Raw genomic sequence first — 21,688 nt, forward strand, 5'->3', positions numbered from 1 at the left:
AAAAAATAATGCGTTTTTTTCAAAATTGTTGCTCTACTTTTGTTTATAGCGCAAAAAAAAAAAAAAAACAGAGGTGATCAAATACCACCAAAAGAAAGCTTTATTTGTGGGAAAAAAAGGACGTCAATTTTGTTTGGGAGCCACGTCGCACGACCGCGCAATTGTCAGTTTGTCAGCCAGCAAAATGGTCCGGTCTGAAAGTGGTTAATAGAGATAAGAGCGATGTCATGTGACCTTCCAGAATCCTCCTCACCTCTCTAGTCAGGACTACTGTCCACTCCAGAGGTCTGCACAGAGCTTGAACTCAAATTACAGGCATTCCCTGCTATAATGAAAATGCATAAAATGTTACTGAATCTTTTTTTTTGTAACCGGTCTGAGACTGATCAGGTGGTTATCATGAACGCAAACATTTTTTAGTCACTTTTAGAAAATTCTAGTAGACCTGCAAAAATGTAGAAAAAGTCTTTGCCGTGTTCTCCTTGTGCAGCCTGGGTTATATTCCCATTTTTTCTGTCTTATGGAAAATGTTCAAGGTAAAGGGAAATCTAATATCTGTTTGGCACCTATAAAGGCTGTGAGGTCTGAAAGGTGATGGGTGAGTAATCTGTGAGATAGGTGTAGTAGAAAAAAAAAAGTAGAAGGATGGGATTTGGGTCATGTGTAGAGAAACACTTGGGTGGAGGCTGTTGGACAGAACATACATTATGGTGGTGGTAGAGGAGTTGGGGGAAACCAGAGGGATCAAAAGAGGGGTTAATGGAGAAGTATGGAAGAGCGGGCAACACATGCCATGTGAAGTGTGGGCAACACATGCCATGTGAAGTGTGGGCAACACATGCCATGTGAAGTGTGGAGACTTTCTGTGTATTAATGTTTCCTAATTTCATTCTGTCTCCTATTTCCTCCAGATGGACAACATGTCACAAGTGACATGGGGGCAAATTTGTCATCAGATCCCTCTACACCTGGGGGGAGTTGTTCCAATCAATCACCTCCCACCACCCATCATACAGAACATAGAAAAAGAACTCACACAGAAAATAAGCCATTTTCATGTACAGAATGCAGGAAATCTTTCGTCCATAAGTCCTCTCTTATTTCCCATGGACGGATCCACATAGGCATTAAGCCTTACTCCTGTTCCCAGTGTGGAAAATGTTTTAACTCCAATTTTCAACTTCTCCAACATCAAAGAACTCACACAGGTGAGAAGCCATATTCATGTTCAGAGTGCGGGAAATGTTTTACTTCTAGTTCAAATCTCATTTGTCACGAGAGAACTCACACAATGATGAAGGCATATTCATGTTCAGAATGCGGGAAATGTTTTACCACAAGTTCTGCTCTTCTTAATCACAAAAGAACTCACACTGGGGAGAAGCCATATTCCTGTTCAGAGTGTGGGAAATGTTTTACTACGAGTACGGTTCTTGTTAAACACAAGAGAACTCACACTGGGGAGAAGCCATATTTGTGTTCAGAGTGCGGGAAATGTTTCACTGAGAGCTCAGCTCTTATTTATCATAAGAGATCTCACACTGGAGAGAAGCCGTACTCATGTTCAGAGTGCGGAAAAAGTTTTACTCAGAGTTCAGCTCTCATTACTCACAAGAGAACTCACACGAGGGAGAAGCCATATTTATGTACGGAGTGTGGAAAATGTTTTAGTAGGAGTTCAATTCTTGTTAATCACATGAGAACTCACACAGGGGAGAGGCCGTATTCATGTTCAGAGTGTGGGAAATGTTTTACTCTGGGATGCAGTCTTGAGTTACACTTAAGGACTCACACGGGAGAGAAGCCATATCCATGTTCAGAGTGTGGGAAATGTTTTAGCCAGCGGAGCAGTCTTAAACTTCACAAGAAAACTCACACTGGGCCGAAGCCAGATTCTTCTTCTTGACGCAGAACATTTTCACTGCAAGTACAGCTTTCATTTTCACGAGAAAGGAAGAGGTTGGTCTGCACACCAACGTTAAATCACTAATTTCTTTTAAACAGAGATTCTGACCCTTATTCCACATCCAGCAAGCTACCAGAGATGGTTGTGGTGGATGAGTGTGCTTTTTGTGCTGGACAGAAACCAGCTTCATGCAGTTTGTTGTTGCCTATTTGTTAATATGAATAATAACATTATAGTTTGATTTCTTTGAATGTTTCATTCTATTGTTACCATTCTTTTTAGGTTTATACAGAAACAACGTTAGTTTAAAAATTCAGTTTGTTTTTGCATACCTGTTAACATTATTGGTGTCAGGTTATCCTAGTGACAAGCTCCACTTCCGGTCCATCTGCATACAGGAGCAGCGTTTTTGGTTTCCCAAATCATCACAGACTGTGGACATTTTTGCACTTAAAGCGGGAGTCCGCCGGCACTCCGCGTTTTTTTTTTTTTCTTTTAAAAGCCAGCAGCTACAAATACTGCAGCTGCTGACTTTTAAAATAGTGACACTTACCTGTCCAGCGCGCCCGCGATGTCGGCACCCGAAGCCGATCTCTAGATCGTCTCTCAGGTGCTGCCCCTGCCATCTTGGGTATGGGAATCAGGAAATGGAGCCTTTCGGCTTCATTTCCCGGTTCCCTACTGCGCATGCGCGAGTCGTGCTGCGCAATAAGGACGGTCCCCGCTGCCTCTGGGATCTGTGTGTTTCCCAGCAGGCAGCGGGGCACTTGCGGAAAGGGGCGGGCACTTGCGGAAAGGGGCGTAATCTACGCCCCTTTCCGCAGAGAGCTATCCCGGAAGTGGGTGCAGATACCTGTACTGTACAGGTATCTGCACCCCCCTCCCCCCTGAAAGGTGCCAATTGTGGCGCCGGAGGGGGGGAGGGTTCCGATGAGCGGAAGGTCCACTTTAGGGTGGACCTCCGCTTTAAATTGGAAATTAAGGTCCCAGAGTCTGGATGAAGAGTGGTCCAGTGTGAAGTTTCCACAGTCAGTGATGATTTGGGGAGCCATGCTATCTGCTGGTGTTGATCAATTGTGTTTCATCAAGTCCAAAGTCAGTGCAGCCCTCTAGCAGGAAATTCTAGAACACTTCATGCTTCCCTCTGCTGACCAGCTTTATGGAGATGCTGATTTCATTTTCTAGCAGGACTTGGCACCTGCCCACACTACCAAAAGTACCAATGCCTGGTTTAATGATCATGGTATCACTGTGCTTGGCTGGCCAGCAAACTCGCCTGACCTAAACCCCATAGAGAATCTGTGGGCTAGTGTCAAGAGGAAGATGAGAGACATCAGACCCAACAATGCAGACAAGCTGAAGGCCGCTATCAAAGCAACCTGGGCTTCCATAACACCTCAGCAGTGCCACAGGCTGATCGTCTTCATGCCACGCCACATCGATGCAGTAATTCATGCAAAAGGAGCCCGACCAAGTAATGAGTGCATAGTACTTTACTGTACATGGACAGACTTTTCAGTAAGCCAACATTTCTGTATTAAAGAATCTTTTTTGTTTTATTGGTCTTATGTAATATTCTAATTTTCTGTGATACAGAATAATGACTGAAGGTGTGCTTTAACAGGGGCACAGACAGCAGTAAATACTGACAAGTGTTTCACTCTCTGTTTCACTGTATCCAAAAAAAAAAAAAAAAAAAAGGTTTGCCTTTAGCTATACTTTAAAGAAGGGGCAAATGCATAAGTGGTGAAGAGGACTGGTCTAATGTGACTGGACTGTATGTCGGAGAGGAAACCTGAGATAGCTAGAAATAAGGTCAGTATACCTCTGATTTCGGTTATATTGGCATAACTGACTAATGCCAGTGTGAATGAGAGTGACAGGAATCTGCTGTCTCTTGCAGCCATCTATGAGCATCTAGCTGTGGTCCCGAGCCCTATACACTTCAGTGACAGATTGGCAGCTGATATCTGCAGCCACCACCGACCTGTCATTGAAGTGTACAGGGCTTGGTGCCGCAGCTAGCCGCTCACAGGTGGCTAAAATAGCTGCAGGAATTAGCTTCCTACCACTGTCATTCACCTTGGCACTAGGCGCACATGCCAACATAGTATTAAACCTCCCCTAGACTAAATATGCAAATAAACAAGGCTACCAAACTGGTATGGGGGACACATACTGCTATTTTATGGCTGACTGGCTCAGGCTGATGGGATCAGGACTTCTTTCCTCCTGCTGGTAATCCCTCTAATGAGCCCCCAATTCTTTTTGCTCTTCTTGGCCTTATTATTTGATCCTAATTTGTGATGAGCTCAGGAGTGTTTAGATGTCAGTCCGAGCCCACCTGATTGAACATGCGAAGAAGTTGTCAACTGTACTGGGCCAGTCATCTGTGACCAGGGCATTTCCTGCTCAGCAGCCGCATGCATACAGTAGGTGAGTATACATGCAGTTGCGGAGTGGAGAATACCTCGGCTACCTATAATTGGCCCATTTACAGGTGAGAGATTCCTGGTGGGCTCGCTTGGGCGAGTTCAGACCGGGATCCAAACACCCCTGAGCTTATTCCTACTTCTAATTATCACTGGCAAATCTTTTTCTTCTGGCTAACCCTGTGCCTCCAAAGTTGTACTCTGAGAGAAGATTATTTTTTCTCTAAAAGCAGAGTGCCACCGAAAAGGGGAAGCTCCCAGCTCCGGTGCCACATCTGGAACCTTTTGGGGGGAGGGGTGAACAGGTACCTGTTTTTGACAGATACCCATTCCCACTTCCGGGAGACCTGGCTTTCGGCGAGATCCCCTGGAGGTTTGGCCCCCTCTTCCTTTCTCCAACTCTGGGCCAGTTAGCGCAGCGTGCTTCATGCATGCGCGGAAAGGCTTCACTGCTGGTTTCCCTTAGCACTAATGGTTTTCGGAAAATCGTCTGGGCTGCCGGCATAGCTGGATTCCAGGACAGCTAAGTGTCCTAATATTAAAAGTCAGTATTTGTAGCTGCTGACTTTTAATTTTTTTTTTGGGGGGGCAGGAGCTCTGCTTTAAGTCAATTATTTAAAATTTAGAAACACTGAGCTTCAGCTTTTACTGCTTTCACCAATTTTCCATCATCACATGACAATGGTGACATGTCTATCCATACAGAACATGGTGGTATTAATAGTCACATGTTTTAAGCACACACTTATTAAAGTGTATCTAAGCCCAAAGACAAAAATATAATTTATTGTAGCTTACCACTCCTTTGATGTGGTGTCTGCATTCGTTTTCATTTTTAAGGCTAAGAACATTTTCTGCAAATAGATACAATTTATTGCCCTAGGACAGTGACTGTTATGAGCAGCATTACCAGGTGAGAATAAAGATAAAGAGCCTGAAAATAAATAAATAAATAATACAGCCCGTTATATGTATATTTTGGACCTCTCCAGATCTCATCTGGATGCTCCATGACCTTCTGGTCTCAGGAGTTTTTGCCTCTGTTCTTCAGAAGCCCCGACAGCCTGTCACAGCTTACCCCTCTCCTGTCTCCGAGAAAGGAATGCTACATCATGTTGCCACCTTGCCCTCCTCAGCGCTGCCGAGATACAGAAACACAAGGAGAATCGCAGTATTTAAAGTGCATAAAAAATGCTGTGTTGATTCAATAAGGACAGCTGTTAGGAAGTCCAGCAGGACTGCAGAAGTCAACCATCTTTACTGTAATTTTCTAAGGTCCTCTGCTGCCAAAGTTCCAAACTGCCCCTTGTTTCATGCCTGCAGCTGACATATCCTCTTGACATGACCACAGTTCCTGACCTCCCATTGTTGCATGTCTGCAGTTCCTGACCTACCCCCTGTGACATGGCCACAGTTCCTGACCTTCCTTTGTTCCATGTGTGCAGTTCCTGAGTGCCCCTTGTTCTACGTCTTCTGTTTCTGACCTTCCCCTGTTCCATGTGTGAAGTTACTGACCTCCTCCTGTTCTGTGTGTGCAGTTCCTGACCCACCACTTCTTCCATGTGTGCAGTTCCTGACCCCCCCTGTTCCATGTGTGCAGTTACTGACCTCCCCCTGTTCCATGTGGGCCATTCCTGACCTCCCCCTGTTCTGTGTATGCATTTCCTGACAGCCCAGAGTTCCATGTGTGCACTTCCTGACCGCCCACTGTTCTTTATTTGCAGTTCCTGACCTCCCCGTTCCATGTGTGCAGTTCCTGACCTCCCCCTGTTCCATGTATGCAGTTCCTGACCTCCCCCTGTTCCATGTATGCAGTTCCTGACCTCCCCCTGTTCCATGTATGCAGTTCCTGACCTCCCCCTGTTCCATGTATGCAGTTCCTGACCTCCCCCTGTTCCATGTATGCAGTTCCTGACCGCCTACTGTTCCATGTTTGCAGTTTCTGACCACCTACTGTTCCATGTGTGCAGTTCCTGACCTCCCTGTTCCACATGTGCAGTTCCTGACCTCCCCCTGTTACATGTGAGCAGTTCCTGACCGCCTACTATACCATGTGTGCAGTTCCTGATGTCTTCTTGTTCCATGTGTGCAATTCCTGACCTCCTCCTGTTCCATGTGCGCAGTTCCTGGCCTACCCCTGTTCAATGTGCACAGTTCCTGGCCTCCCCCTGTTCAATGTGCGCAGTTCCTGTCCTCCCCCTGTTCAATGTGCGCAGTTTCTGGCTTCCCCCTGTTCCATGTGCGCAGTTCCTGGCCTCCCCCTGTTCAATGTGCGCAGTTCCTGTCCTCCCCCTGTTCAATGTGCGCAGTTTCTGGCTTCCCCCTGTTCCATGTGCGCAGTTCCTGGCCTCCCCTTGTTCAATGTGCGCAGTTCCTGGCCTCCCCCTGTTCAATGTGTGCAATTCCTGGCCTCCTTCTGTTCCATGTGCGCAGTTCCTGGCCTCCCCCTGTTCCATGTGTGCAGTTCCTGACCTCTCCCTGTTCCATGTGCGCAGTTCCTGGCCTCCCCCTGTTCCATGTGTGCAGTTCCTGATCTCCCCCTGTTCCATGTGTGCAGTTCCTGATCTACCCCTGTTCCATGTGTGAAGTTACTGACCTCCTCCTGTTCTGTGTGTGCAGTTCCTGACCCACCACTTCTTCCATGTGTGCAGTTCCTGACCCCCCCCTGTTCCATGTGTGCAGTTACTGACCTCCCCCTGTTCCATGTGGGCCATTCCTGACCTCCCCCTGTTCTGTGTATGCATTTCCTGATAGCCCAGAGTTCCATGTGTGCACTTCCTGACTGCCCATTGTTCTTTATTTGCAGTTCCTGACCTCCCCGTTCCATGTGTGCAGTTCCTGACCTCCCCCTGTTCCATGTATGCAGTTCCTGACCGCCTACTGTTCCATATGTGCAGTTCCTGACCGCCTACTGTTCCATATGTGCAGTTCCTGACCGCCTACTGTTCCATATGTGCAGTTCCTGAGCTCCCCCTGTTACATGTGTGCAGTTCCTGACCGCCTACTTTACCATGTGTGCAGTTCCTGATGTCTTCTTGTTCCATGTGTGCAATTCCTGACCTCCTCCTGTTCCTTGTGTGCAGTTTCTGACCTCCTCCTGTTCCTTGTGTGCAGTTTCTGACCTCCTCCTGTTCCTTGTGTGCAGTTCCTGACCTCCTCCTGTTCCTTGTGTGCAGTTTCTGACCTCCTCCTGTTCCTTGTGTGCAATTCCTGACCTCCTCCTGTTCCTTGTGTGCAGTTTCTGACCTCCTCCTGTTCCTTGTGTGCAGTTCCTGACCTCCTCCTGTTCCTTGTGTGCAGTTCCTGACATCCCCTTAGTCCATTGTTTGCAGTTCCTGACATCTTCTTGTTCCATGTGTTCAGTTCCTGGCCTCCCCCTGTTCCATATGCGCAGTTCCTGGCCTCCCCCCGTTCCATGTGTGCAGTTCCTGTCCTGCCCCCCCCCCCCCGTTCCATGTGTGCAGTTCCTGACCCCCCCCCCCCTGTTCCATGTACGCATTTCCTCACCTCCCCCTGTTCCATATGCGCAGTTCCTGGCCTCCCCTGTTCCATGTGTGCAGTTCCTGCCCCCCCCCCGTTCCATGTGTGCAGTTCCTGATCTCCCCCTGTTCCATGTGCGCAGTTCCTGGCCTCCCCCTGTTCAATGTTCGCAGTTCCTGGCCTCCCCCTGTTCAATGTGCGCAGTTCCTGGCCTCCCCCTGTTCAATGTGCGCAGTTCCTAGCCTCCCCCTGTTCCATGTGCGCAGTTCCTGGCCTCCCCCTGTTCCATGTGCACAGTTCCTGGCCTCCCCTTGTTCAATGTGCGCAGTTCCTGGCCTCCCCCTGTTCAATGTGTGCAATTCCTGGCCTCCCTCTGTTCCATGTGCGAAGTTCCTGGCCTCCCCCTGTTCCATGTGTGCAGTTCCTGACCTTCCCCTGTTCCATGTGCGCAGTTCCTGGCCCCCCCCCCCGTTCCATGTGTGCAGTTCCTGATCTCCCCCTGTTCCATGTGCGCAGTTCCTGGCCTCCCCCTGTTCAATGTTCGCAGTTCCTGGCCTCCCCCTGTTCAATGTGCGCAGTTCCTGGCCTCCCCCTGTTCAATGTGCGCAGTTCCTAGCCTCCCCCTGTTCCATGTGCGCAGTTCCTGGCCTCCCCCTGTTCCATGTGCACAGTTCCTGGCCTCCCCTTGTTCAATGTGCGCAGTTCCTGGCCTCCCCCTGTTCAATGTGTGCAATTCCTGGCCTCCCTCTGTTCCATGTGCGCAGTTCCTGGCCTCCCCCTGTTCCATGTGTGCAGTTCCTGACCTTCCCCTGTTCCATGTGCGCAGTTCCTGGCCTCCCCCTGTTCCATGTGTGCAGTTCCTGGCCTCCCCCTGTTCCATGTGTGCAGTTCCTGATCTCCCCCTGTTCCATGTGTGCAGTTCCTGATCTCCCCCGGTTCCATGTGTGCAGTTCCTGACCCCCACCCCCTCTGCCCTTACCCCACTATGTATCCCAATAAATAAATAAAAAAAATTGGGGGGGGGGTCTAAACATTTTGGGCATGTTCCCTTTATCTCACATAGTGGTGAAAGATGGCGATTTACGGGATTCTATTACAGCCCAGTGACTTTTTTTTTCATTTATGGCTCATTTACACTAGTAGTAAATATGTAAATAGACATTTTTACTACATGGGATTTGAATGATTGACCCTTAGGCCGCGTACACACGTGGGGACTGTTCGCCCAACTTTGTCCGTCAAACAGTTTCAGCAAACAGTCCGCTCAAAATTAGCATGGACGGACATGGCCACACACGACGAACGAACAGCTTTCTGAAACCGTGCGCGATGACGTGAACGGCACGTACGACGGGACGAAAAATACGACGTCCTATACACTGCATTATAACTTTCGGCGTGTAAATCCTTTCTGAGCATGCGCGGAACTTAGTTTGACGAACAAGCCTACACACGAGGGGACTGTTCGCTGAAACAAAGTTTCAGCGGACAGTTTTTCGGAAATTCCGAAAAACCTTGTTCAGCGGACTGTTCGCTGAAACTGTCCGCTGAAAGCCCACACACGAGCGGACTGTCCGCCGAAACACTGTTCAGCGGACAAAGTTGGGCGAACAGTCCCCGCGTGTGTACGCGGCCTTAGTGATTAGCAATTTTGAAGAGGGTTATTATTGTGCTGGTTGTTTTTTCTATATTCATTTTATTAGCAGCAAGGCCTGACACTTCTCTGTAAAGCAACCCACCCTTGGATCACTTTTTAGAGACTTTTGACATGATATGTTACCTCCTCACTGCCTGTTTAACCTTCTAAATGCTGCATTACCACACCACAACCTGCATGTATTGTGTGCGGTAGTGGGGCAGCTGCAGCACAGGTATAATTCCTGCAAAGAATCGTGCTTGCGGCATGTGCCCACTGCCTTTGCAGCTAAAAGTGGAGTTGTTGGGTGAGGTAAAAACACAGCTCAGTCATGTGGTTTTACCTCCTCCAACCACAAGTGTAAATGAGCCCTTAAAGCTGAAGCGTGAGCGTTAGCTAGGTACCAATCGGTTAACTCCAATGATATGTGCCCCATGGCAGCTGCTGCTTCTTTCTAGAAAAAAATGTTCCTTACATGTGGCTTCTGAAGGCGAGATCACCACTGAAGTTCCAACAGTGACACTGACAGTCAGGGCTGGAGTAATGATCACAGAGGATCACTTGCTGAGCGCTCCTCCATTCAGAACACAGGAGGGCAAACAAACTGAAATAGCTGTACATGGTAACCACCAATCAGCTTTTATTTTCAAAGCTTAGGCCCCTTTCACACTGGGGCATCGGCGGTAATTATCCCGTCGTATTTGCAGAGGTATTCGGCCGCTAGAGGAGAGCTTTTAACCCCCGCTAGCAGATGAAAAAAGGGTTAAAACCACCCGCAAAGCACTGCTGCAGCAGCACTTTGCCGGCAGTATAGCCGTGCTGCCCATTCATTTCAATGGGCAGGAGCGGCTCTTTCTGGGCGATTTGCAGGTGCTATTTTTAGCGCTGTAGCACCTGCAAAGCACCCCAGTGTGAAAAGGATCTAACTGAAAAAGCTGAAGATAGCAGCTGATTGGTTTCTGTGCACAGCTGCTCCAAATTCGGTCTGCTCCAGATTTAATACATTTGCTTCTTGCTTTTCTATGATTGAATGAAGGATGATTGTGATGCACAAATGCCCCTTTCCAAATCATTTTTTTATTAATTAAATTGAATATCAATACTATGGGGGGATTTACTAAATCTGGAGAGCTCAGAATCTGGTGTAGCTGTGCATAGTAACCAATCAGCTTCTAATTTCAGCTTGGTCAATTAACCACTTGACCACTGGGCACTTAAACCCCCTTCCTAACCCGACCAGTTTTCAGCTTTCGGTGCTCTCACGCTTTGAATGACAATTACTTAGTCATGCAACACTGTACCCATATGAAATGTTTGTCCTTTTTTTTCCACACAAATAGAGCTTTCTTTTGGTGGTACTTAATCACCGCTGGGTTTTTTATTTTTTGCGCTATAAATCAAAAAAGACCGAAAATTCTGTAAAAAAAATAAAATTCTTTGCTTCTGTTAAAATGTATTGCAAAGTATTGGCAGAGTATTGGCAGAGTATTGAAGTATTGGCAGAGTATTGCACAGTGTTGCAGAGTATTGCACAGTGTTGCAGAGTATTGGCAGAGTGTTGGATGTGTATTGGCAGAGTATTGAAGTATTGGCAGAGTATTGCACAGTGTTGCAGAGTATTGGCAGAGTATTGCACGGTGTTGCAGAGTATTGGCAGAGTATTGCAGAATATTGGTAGAGTATTGCACGGTGTTGCTGAGTATTGGCAGAGTATTGCACAGTATTGGCAGAGTATTGCACAGTGTTGCAGAGTATTGCACAGTGTTGCAAAGTATTGGCAGAGTATTGCAGAGTATTGGTAGAGTATTCCACAGTGTTGCAGAGTATTGGTAGAGTTTTGCACGGTGTTGTAGAGTATTGGCAGAGTATTGCACAGTGTTGCAGAGTATTGCACAGTGTCACAAAGTATTGGCAGAGTATTGGTAGAGTATTGCACAGTGTTGCAAAGTATTGGTAGAGTATTGCACGGTGTTGCAGAGTATTGGTAGAGTATTGCACAGTGTTCCAGAGTATTGGTAGAGTATTGTACAGTGTTGCAGAGTATTGGTAGAGTATTGCACAGTGTTGCAGAGTATTGGTAGAGTATTGCACAGTGTTGGTAGAGTATTGCACGGTGTTGCAGAGTATTGGCAGAGTATTGCACAGTATTGGCAGAGTATTGCACAGTGTTGCAGAGTTTTGCACAGTGTCGCAAAGTATTGGCAGAGTATTGCAGAGTATTGGTAGAGTATTCCACAGTGTTGCAGAGTATTGGTAGAGTATTGCACGGTGTTGCAGAGTATTGGTAGAGTATTGCAGAGTATTGCACAGTGTCACAAAGTATTGGCAGAGTATTGGTAGAGTATTGCACAGTGTTGCAGAGTATTGGTAGAGTATTGCACGGTGTTGCAGAGTATTGGTAGAGTATTGCACGGTGTTGCAGAGTATTGGTAGAGTATTGCACAGTGTTGCAGAGTATTGGTAGAGTATTGCACAGTGTTGGTAGAGTATTGCACAGTGTTGCAGAGTATTGTACGGTGTTGCAGAGTATTGGTAGAGTATTGCACAGTGTTGCAGAGTATTGGCAGAGTATTGAAGTATTGGCAGAGTATTGCACAGTGTTGCAGAGTATTGGCAGAGTATTGCACAGTGTTGCAGAGTATTGGTAGAGTATTGCACGGTGTTGTAGAGTATTGCACAGTGTTGCAGAGTATTGCACAGTATTGGCAGAGTATTGCAGAATATTGGTAAAGTATTGCACGGTGTTGTAGAGTATTGCACAGTGTTGCAGAGTATTGCACAGTATTGGCAGAGTATTGCAGAATATTGGTAAAGTATTGCACGGTGTTGCTGAGTATTGGCAGACTATTGCACAGTATAGGCAGAGTATTGCACAGTATTGGCAGAGTATTGCACAATGTTGCAGAGTATTGCACAGTGTCGCAAAGTATTGGCAGAGTATTGCAGAGTATTGGTAGAGTATTCCACAGTGTTGCAGAGTATTGGTAGAGTATTGCACAGTGTTGCAGAGTATTGGTAGAGTATTGCACAGTGTTGCAGAGTATTGTCACTGAGCTGTAGCCGTCTTTCGGCTATGGCACGGTCAGCATGTGTTTAAGCTTTGACAACAAAATCTGGAAGCTGATTTCTATGCAGAGCTGCACCAGATTTTAATAAATCTCCCCCCTATGACATCCATCCTGTTGTTAAAGCGTTCCTAAGTCATTTTTTTTTTTTATTATTATTATTTCTATTTCAGGCTGGGTACTTGCATACCACCCTCATCCTTGAAACACTGTCTGCCTCCTCTCTACTCACACTTCGTCTTTGTCTCTATATCCTTCAACTTCCGCCTATTGGCTCCTGCACTTCCGCTGTTTGCGTTCCACAGCCGAAGTGACGCTCAGCCGAATGATTGGACAATCTTCCGGAAGTCAGACAGTGACAAAGCGTCATGTATTCCAGTGCGAGACCAGAGCCACCACTAGAGGGCGGCCGTTTGCAGTGTATGAGGAGAGATTCTTTTCGTAGCTCGGAAGTAGTCATCATGAGTGGAAGATGTGTGTTTTTAGGATGCATTTTAGTGCCTTTTCAGTTGGTAGACTCGGCCCCCTTCCGTGAGTTTCTACAATGTGCGGTTCCTCAGTGGCAGGTCCCAAACGCCGGGGCCGGCGATTCCGGCTCTCTACCGGCATGTGAAAGGCAATGTCCTTGCCTCGCTGGACAGGACGGTCAGCGGTAAGATGGATATAACCGCTGACTCATGGTCCAGCAGGCATGGACAGGGACGTTACCTGTCTTTCACTGGCCATTGGGTCACACTTCTGGCAGCTGGGAAGGATGCAGGACAAGGTGCAGTAGTGTTGGAGTTTGTTCCGCCACCACGCCTCCAAAATGCTACTACTGGTTGTGACACACCTCTCTCCTCCACCCCCTCCTCTTCTTCTTCCTCCATGGCCTCTTCCAGTGCTCTGTCCTCAGAACCAGCGGTGCTCCTCGTAGGCGTTCCAGGGGCTACGCAAGTACGCAGGCAAAATTATGCTATGCCGTGCTTGCGCTGGTTTGTTTGGGGGACAGGAGCCACACTGGGGCAGATGTTTTGTCAACTCTGCAGGGGCAGGCCGAGAGGTGGTTGACGCCACGCCAGCTTAAGCCAGGAATGGTGGTTTGCGACAATGGCACCAACCTCCTCTCTGCCCTCCGACAGGGACAACTGACCCATGTGCCCTGTGTGGCTCACGTCCTTAACCTGGTGGTGCAGCGGTTCTTGGGCAGGTACCCGGGCTTACAGGATGTCCTGAAGCAGGCCAGGAAAGTCTGTGTGCATTCCTCCGATCATTTTATCCCTGTGCTCGGCTGGCTGAGCTCCAAAAGGAGTTGAACCTGCCCAAGAACCACCTTATATGTGACATGCCCACCAGGTGGAACTCAACGTTGGCCATGCTGCAGCGGCAGAGGGCCATCAATGAGTACCTGTGCGACTACGGCACCAGGACAGGGTCAGGGGAGCTCGGTTTTTTCTCACCACGCCAGTGGGACATGATCAGGGATGCATGCACTGTCCTGTCACCGTTTGAGGAGGCCACAAGGGTGCTAAGCAGTGACAGTGCATGCATCAGTGACACTGTACCTCTTGTCCACCTCTTGGAGCATACGCTGCGTGGAATAATGGACATGGCACTTGAGGCAGAACAGAGGTAGGAAGAGGAGGACTTCCTTGTCTCTCAAGGCCCCCTTTATCCAGACAGTGTTCCTGCTGTCCCACCCATTACGGAGGAGGATGATTGTGTCAGCATGGAGGTGGAGGGTGGCACTCAGCATTAGCAGCAGCAGCAGTCTTGTAGGGATGATTTACAGTCCCAAGAAACCCGTGGACTTGTACGTGGCTGGGAGGAGGTAGCTGCGGATCATGTTGTCCTTAGTGACCCAGAGGACTGAATGCCTCAGCTAACCTACGCTACATGGCCTCCCTGATCCTGCAAAGCCTGCGGAAGGATACTCCTATTCTTTAGATCAAGGAGAGGAACCATTACTGGCTGGCCACTCTCCTTGATCCACGGTAAAAGGGTAAGGTTGCCGACCTTATCTTGCCGTCGCAGAGGGAGCAGAGGATGAGACATCTCCGGGAGGCCTTGCAGAAAGGTCCGTGCAACGCGTTCCCAGAGACTGGGAGGTTACAAACTCCTGGTCCTGGACAACGTGTTGCTGAGGCAATCCGTCAGAAGGAGCGGTGGAGAAGGTGGTCGTCTGACTGATGCGTTCAGACAATTTTTTAGTCCGCAGCCCCAAGGTATGATCGGTTCCAGCAACCATCGCCAGCGTCTGATTTACATGGTGCAGGAATACCTAGGGTCAAGGTCAGACTTGGACACCTTTCTCACCGAAAATCCGCTGGCTTACTGGGTCTTGAGGATGGATCACTGGCCAGAGCTTGCACAGTATGCAATTCGAGATACTGGCCTGTCCTGCATCCAGCGTTCTTTCGGAACGCACCTTCAGTGCTGCTGGTGGCTTTGTTACCAATCACAGGGTGCGCCTGTCCACCGACTCCGTTGATCGACTGACCTTCATAAAGATGAATCTTGGATCACCCACAGCTACCAAGCACCTGAAGCTGATGTACCTGAATATTTTTTTTTTTTTTAAATATCACATCCCTTCAAGACTGCCTATGCTGATGCTGAGTAACTGTCCTGTTATGTTGATTGTCTATCTTCTTCCTCCTCCGCTGATATGTTGGAAGAACATTTTTGGTTCTGGGTGATGCCACCAGCCCAATTTTTCAGCCCCTGTTTAATTACAATTTTTGATGCAATGCTTTGCAGCAGGGCTCATTCCTGCACCACAACTAGAGTATATGGGAGAGGTTGCAGTGTCGTGGCACCAGCACCAGTGCCTAAGGCCCAATTTTTCAGCCCCTGTTTAACAGGGGCATTTAATTACAATTTTTGATGCAATGCTTTGCAGCAGGGCTCATTTCTACACCACAACTAGAGTATATGGGAGAGGTTGCAGTGTCGTGGCACCAGCACCAGTGCCTAAGGCCCAATTTTTCAGCCCCTGTTTAACAGGGGCATGTAATTACAATTCTTGATAGAATATTTCACAGCAGGGCCCGTTCCTGTGCCCACCGAGAGTAACTGTGAGGACTTATAGTGTTGTGGCACCAGCAACACAACCACCAAAGGCCCAATTTTTCTACCACTGTTCAACAATGGCATGTAATTACAATTCTTGATATAATCGTTCACAGTAGGGAGCTCCAGCGCCTACCAAGAGTCACTTTGAGGGCTTACAATGTTGTGGCAACACCAACACCTTGTTCCGCCATTTCTGCAGAGCATATAGGGCAGGCTATGTTGGATGTTGGCTCAAACTTGTCTTGCATACACACGGTCACACACATGTTGTCGGAAATTCCAAGCGTAAGAACGCGGTGACGCACAAGATGTACGATGAGCCGAGAAAAAGGAAGTTCAATAGCCAGTGCGGCTCTTCTGCTTGATTCCGAGCACGCGTGAGCTTTTGTGTACACACGATCTGACTTTCTGACAACAAGTTAAGTTGGAGGTAAATTTGAGAACCTGCTCTCAAATATTTGTGGCCGGAAATTCCGACAGCAAATGCTCGATGGAGCATACACATGGTTGGCCTTTCCGACAACAAGCTCACATTGAACATTTCCCGTCGGAAAGTCAGACCGTGTGTACGTGGGATTAGGATTTGACCTCATCTTATATGGTTTTGGTAAATCTGAAGACAAAAATCTGCAGAAAATCTAATAGTGTGTATGGGGTCTTACTGCTATGCAGACATTTGTCATTAGGTTTTTCAGGGAGATTTTTGTTTGGGTTACAGAAAGGGTTAGGATTAGTATTATATGCAGGGTTACAAGGTCTGTATGACCATTACAGGGAGAGTTAAAGTGGTTCTAAAAGCTGAAGCTCCTAGCTCCCCCTATACTTGCTTGAGCTCAAACAAGCACTGTGCACAGAAACAGTGGCTTTCTTCACTGTCTGCATACTCAGGCTCAGAGATAGCAGTGAGAGTCATTGACTCCAGTTGCTGTCAATCACAGCCAGTGAGGTGGGGCGGGGACACGCTCTATGCCAGCTTAGGAGCGAGCCCGAACAAGTGCCCCCATAGCAAGCGGCTTGTTATAGTGGCAACTTGGTGGGGGGAGAAGCCAGGAGTGCCAGTGGGGGACTCGAAAAGCGGAGGATCAGGGCCGCTCTGTGTAAAACCATTTCTCAGAGCAGGTAAGTATAACATGTTTGTAAACCCTTTATTTTATTTTAAATAACAATCACTTTAATATTTGGTTTACAGGCAGGGATGTTGTATTAGTGTTAGGGTTACAGAGTTAGATTGAAGGTTAGGGTTACAGGGGTAATTTAATTTGACGGTTAATGTTTGGATTCTAGCTCCAAGGCTTCTGATGCTAGTCTATAATAAGAACATAAGCAGGCAGTGTGTCGGGGTCGGGCTAAACCCCTCCTTCTCTGAGCTGGCCGCTCGGCTGTTTGCTAATTGCCAGCTCCTATCTCTCCACAGTTACTCAGTTGTTTATGATATCCTGCTCATCAGTCCTACCTACTTAAGCTGTCCAGTCTAGAGGATCTTTGCCTTCGCCTTGGTCAACATCACAGAAACAATTTCCTGCGATCCTGTTCAAGACTGGCTTTGCTGACATCCCTTCTGGCTCCAGATCCTGCTTGCTCTTCCACTACACTGAGCCCTGACTTCTGGCTTGGCTGACGTTTCGGTTAATGAACTTTGGCTGTTTTGACTACGTTTATTCTTTTTACTTTTATTATAAAACGTGTGATTTAACTGTACTTCTGTCTCGAGATGATTTCATGGTTTCTGACTCAGTGCCAACTGTTTTGATTGCTTGTATATATGCATGTTTGCATGGCACCTATAGTAATAGAGAGTCTGCATGTTGACTGTATGGTTAGCTCTCTTGCCTTGAATTCAATAGTCAGCTTTGTTCTCTAAGGCCGCGTACACACGGGCGGACTGTTCGCCCAACCTTGTCCGCTGAACAGTGTTTGGGCGGACAGTCCGCTCGTGTGTGGGCTTTCAGCGGACAGTTTCAGCGGACAGTTGGACGGACAAAGTCTTTCGGAAATTCCGAAAAACTGTCCGCTGAAACTGTGTTTGAGCGAACAGTCCGCCCGTGTGTGGGCTTGTCCGCTGTACTTTCGAAATGAGCGGACTGTTCCCGCTCGGAAAGTCCGCCCATTTCGAGCGCGTGTACAGGTAGGCGGGGCCCGCGAAGGAGACGTCGCGGGCTCCGCCGCCTGGAATGGGCTTAAAGGGGAACCCCAACGCCGAAAAAAATCGGCGTGGGGGTTCCCCCCAAGTCCACACCAGACCCTTGTCCGAGCACGCTACCCGGCCGGCCAGGAAAGGGGGGCGAGCGAGCGCGCCCCCCCTCCTGAGCCGTACCAGGCCGCGTGCCCTCAACATGGGGGGTGCCTTGGGGAAGGGGGGGCCGCGCGGCCCCCCCACCCCAAAGCACCTTGTCCCCATGTTGATGAGGACAAGGGCCTCTTCCCGACAACCCTGGCCGTTGGTTGTCGGGGTCTGCGGGCGGGGGGCTTATCGGAATCCGGGAGCCCCCTTTAAGAAGGGGGCCCCCGGATACCGGCCCCCCACCCTATGTGAATGAGTATGGGGTACAATGTACCCCTACCCATTCACCTGTGAAATAAAGTACAAAAAAAAACACAACACATGGAAAAAGTATTTTATTGCACAGCTCCGGGGGTCTTCCGTCTTCAGGGGTCTTCTCGCCGGACTCCTCCGCTATGTGTGTGTAGCTCTTTTACTAGCGGAGGAGTCCGGCTTTCTTCCTCCCCGCCGCCGGCCTCTTCTCCCGACTTCGGGGGTCTTGTCCCCCTCTTCGGTTCTTCTGCCGGGCCACCGCGCCTGGTCCGGTGGCCCGGTCTTCTGTCGCCGTCTTCCGTTCTTCTGTCGCCGCCTTCGGTTCTTCTGCCGGGCCACCGCGCCTTCTTGTAGCTCTTTTACAGGCGGTGGCCCGGTCTTCTGTCGCCGCTGTCGTCGCCGCCGCCACCGCCTTCCGTTCTTGTTCTTCTTCTTCTTCTCCTGGAGATGTTGACTCGACGATCTCTCCGGCCGGAATGCCAGGGACACGCTCCGCTGCCACTTATATAGTGACAATGGGGCGGTGTCACATGGTATATGTCACATGGGTTGATGTCACATGGGGACTATGACATCGTAAGGGGGCGGGGTCACCATGTGACCAACCCATGTGACATATACCATGTGACACCGCCCCATTGTCACTATATAAGTGACCGCACAGCGCGGCTCTGGCATTCCGGCCGGAGAGATCGTCGAGTCAACATCTCCAGGAGAAGAAGAAGAAGAACAAGAAGAAGAACAAGAACGGAAGGCGGCGGCGGCGGCGGCGACGACAGCGGCGACGACAGCGGCGACAGAAGACCGGGCCACCGCCTGTAAAAGAGCTACAAGAAGGCGCGGTGGCCCGGCAGAAGAACCGAAGGCGGCGACAGAAGAACGGAAGACGGCGACAGAAGACCGGGCCACCGGACCAGGCGCGGTGGCCCGGCAGAAGAACCGAAGAGGGGGACAAGACCCCCGAAGTCGGGAGAAGAGGCCGGCGGCGGGGAGGAAGAAAGCCGGACTCCTCCGCTAGTAAAAGAGCTACACACACATAGCGGAGGAGTCCGGCGAGAAGACCCCCGAAGACGGAAGACCCCCGGAGCTGTGCAATAAAATACTTTTTCCATGTGTTGTGTTTTTTTTTGTACTTTATTTCACAGGTGAATGGGTAGGGGTACATTGTACCCCATACTCATTCACATAGGGTGGGGGGCCGGTATCCGGGGGCCCCCTTCTTAAAGGGGGCTCCCGGATTCCGATAAGCCCCCCGCCCGCAGACCCCGACAACCAACGGCCAGGGTTGTCGGGAAGAGGCCCTTGTCCTCATCAACATGGGGACAAGGTGCTTTGGGGTGGGGGGGCCGCGCGGCCCCCCCTTCCCCAAGGCACCCCCCATGTTGAGGGCACGCGGCCTGGTACGGCTCAGGAGGGGGGGCGCGCTCGCTCGCCCCCCTTTCCTGGCCGGCCGGGTAGCGTGCTCGGACAAGGGTCTGGTGTGGACTTGGGGGGAACCCCCACGCCGATTTTTTTTCGGCGTTGGGGTTCCCCTTTAAGCCCATTCCAGGCGGCGGAGCCCGCGACGTCTCCTTCGCGGGCCCCGCCTACCTGTACACGCGCTCGAAATGGGCGGATTTGCCTCCTCCTTACGTGGGCGAGTCCGTTCATTTCAAAAGTTGAGCGAACTGTTTGCCCAACCTTGTTCGTCAAACAGTCCGCTCGTGTGTGGGCAAGTCCGCTCATGCAAATTTTGAGCGGACTGTTTGATGAAACTGTTTTGCCCCGTACACACGAGAGGGATTAAGTCTGACAGACCTCCAAAGGAGTTCCGCCGGAGTTCCGCCGGAGTTCTGGCGGACTTTTCGACCGAACGGACTTGACCACACACCATCACACCAAACTCCGACGGAGTCGAACGTGATGACGTACGACTGGATTCGACGTAGGAAGTTCCTAGACAGTAGCCAATAGCTGCCCTAGCGTCGGTTTTAGTCCGTCGGAGTAGCACACACACGAGCGGATTTTTCGAAGGGGACCGGGTCCGGCGGAGTTCCGTCGGGAAAATTTAAAGCATGCTTCATTTCTAAAGTCCGTCAGACTTTAGCTTCGCTAAAGTCCGTTGCAGCCCACACACGATCGGATAGTCCGCCGGACTCAGTCCGTCGGAGTTTGGATGTCGAAAAGTCCGCTCGTGTGTACGGGGCATTTGCCGAACAAGGTTGGGCGAACAGTCCGCCCGTGTGTACGCGGCCTAAGCGTTCATAGATGAGGGCTGAGACAACTTATCCTAAGATTTGTTACTCAGAGCATGATAGTTATGAATGTTTGAAGCTTTGGATAAATCAACTGCAACCCATCTGGCGGCACAGTGGTGTAGTGGATAGCACTTTCACCAAGCAGTAAGAAGGGTTGCTGCTTCAAATCCCAACCATGACACTACCTGTCTGGAGTTTGCATGTTCTCCCTGTGTGGGTTTTCTCTGAGTACTCTGGTTTCCTCCCACACTCCAAAGACATACTGGTAGGTTAATTGGATCCTGTCTAAATTGCCCCTAGTATGTATAAATGTGAGTTAGGGACCGTAGAGTGTAAGCTCCTTGAGGGTAGGGACTGATGTAAATGTACCGTATTTATCGGTGTATAACATGCACTCCAAGTTTAGGAGGGCATTTTAACGAAAAAACTTACATTTAAATGCCTATCAATGCAGCCTTATCAGTGTCCATCATTGCAGTCTTGCCCAGTGTCCATCTGCAGCCTTGCCAAGTGCCTTTTGCAGCCTTGCCAGTCTCTGTGCAGCATTGCCCAGCCGCTGATTATTTAAAATTGGCGCCAATCTCTGCTGACTGTGAGCAAAGATTAGCGAGCGCCGATGACATACAGAAAGCCAAGTGTATTTGGCTAGACTCGGCTCTGCTCATAGTCGGGCGGGACTGTGATAAGAGCCGAGTCTAGCCACATCACCGGCGCTCACACATCACCGCTCACAGTCAGCAGAGATCGGCGCATAACACGTGCCCACGATTTTCCCCTGATTTTAAGGGCAAAAAAGTACGTGTTATACGGCAATAAATACGGTATATGTAAAGCACTGTGTAAATTGACGGCGCTATATAAGTACCTGAAATAAACAAATAAATAAACTCTCATTCCTCATTGGACAGGTTGGAATTTTCTAACTCTTCTTTGAGCTTAGACAGTATAGAGTTGAGGACTGCAGTGCTACCTTTTTTCATATTTTGGGGTCCAGTTGCTGATTGGGGTACAATTCAGACAATTTATGCAGCTCCTGAAGCAGAAGAAAGACAATGATCATCTTTCTGTAATATTTATCTCTTATTTTCAATAACAGTTTTTTGTGTGTATGTCTGCCTTTGTATCGTCTTGTATAAATGCATTGTCCATTTTAAACCTGAACTCTTATGGTCAAAAAGAGAAATTGCTGATGGGTAGACTGTATTGTAGGAGATACTCTGTATGTCTATTTTTTTCTCCAGGTTTGCATGGTTTCTTGTTTGCCTCCCACTAGGATAGTAAGTGAAGTGGTTTCCACTAAAATATTCACACTATACATAACATATAAATGAAAGACAGCACAACA

General features: G+C 49.0%; 1 protein-coding gene across 1 annotated transcript in view; it reads left to right on the forward strand.

Annotated features, from left to right (window-relative positions):
• LOC143957065 (uncharacterized) overlaps positions 1-3,465 on the forward strand; it is a 30,285-nt gene extending 26,820 nt beyond the window's left edge. Inside the window, exon 9 of the mRNA XM_077467205.1 lies at positions 967-3,465. Within this exon, the coding sequence (XP_077323331.1) occupies positions 967-1,906 (940 nt within the window). The 3' untranslated portion in view covers positions 1,907-3,465. The remainder of the gene's footprint in view (positions 1-966) is intronic.
• The last annotated feature ends 18,223 nt before the right edge of the window (positions 3,466-21,688 follow it).

The sequence above is a fragment of the Lithobates pipiens genome, unplaced genomic scaffold (genome assembly GCF_037356315.1).
Source record: "Lithobates pipiens isolate NorthernLeopardFrog02 unplaced genomic scaffold, aLitPip1_a1.2 Scaffold_51, whole genome shotgun sequence".
NCBI lineage: Eukaryota > Metazoa > Chordata > Amphibia > Anura > Ranidae > Lithobates > Lithobates pipiens.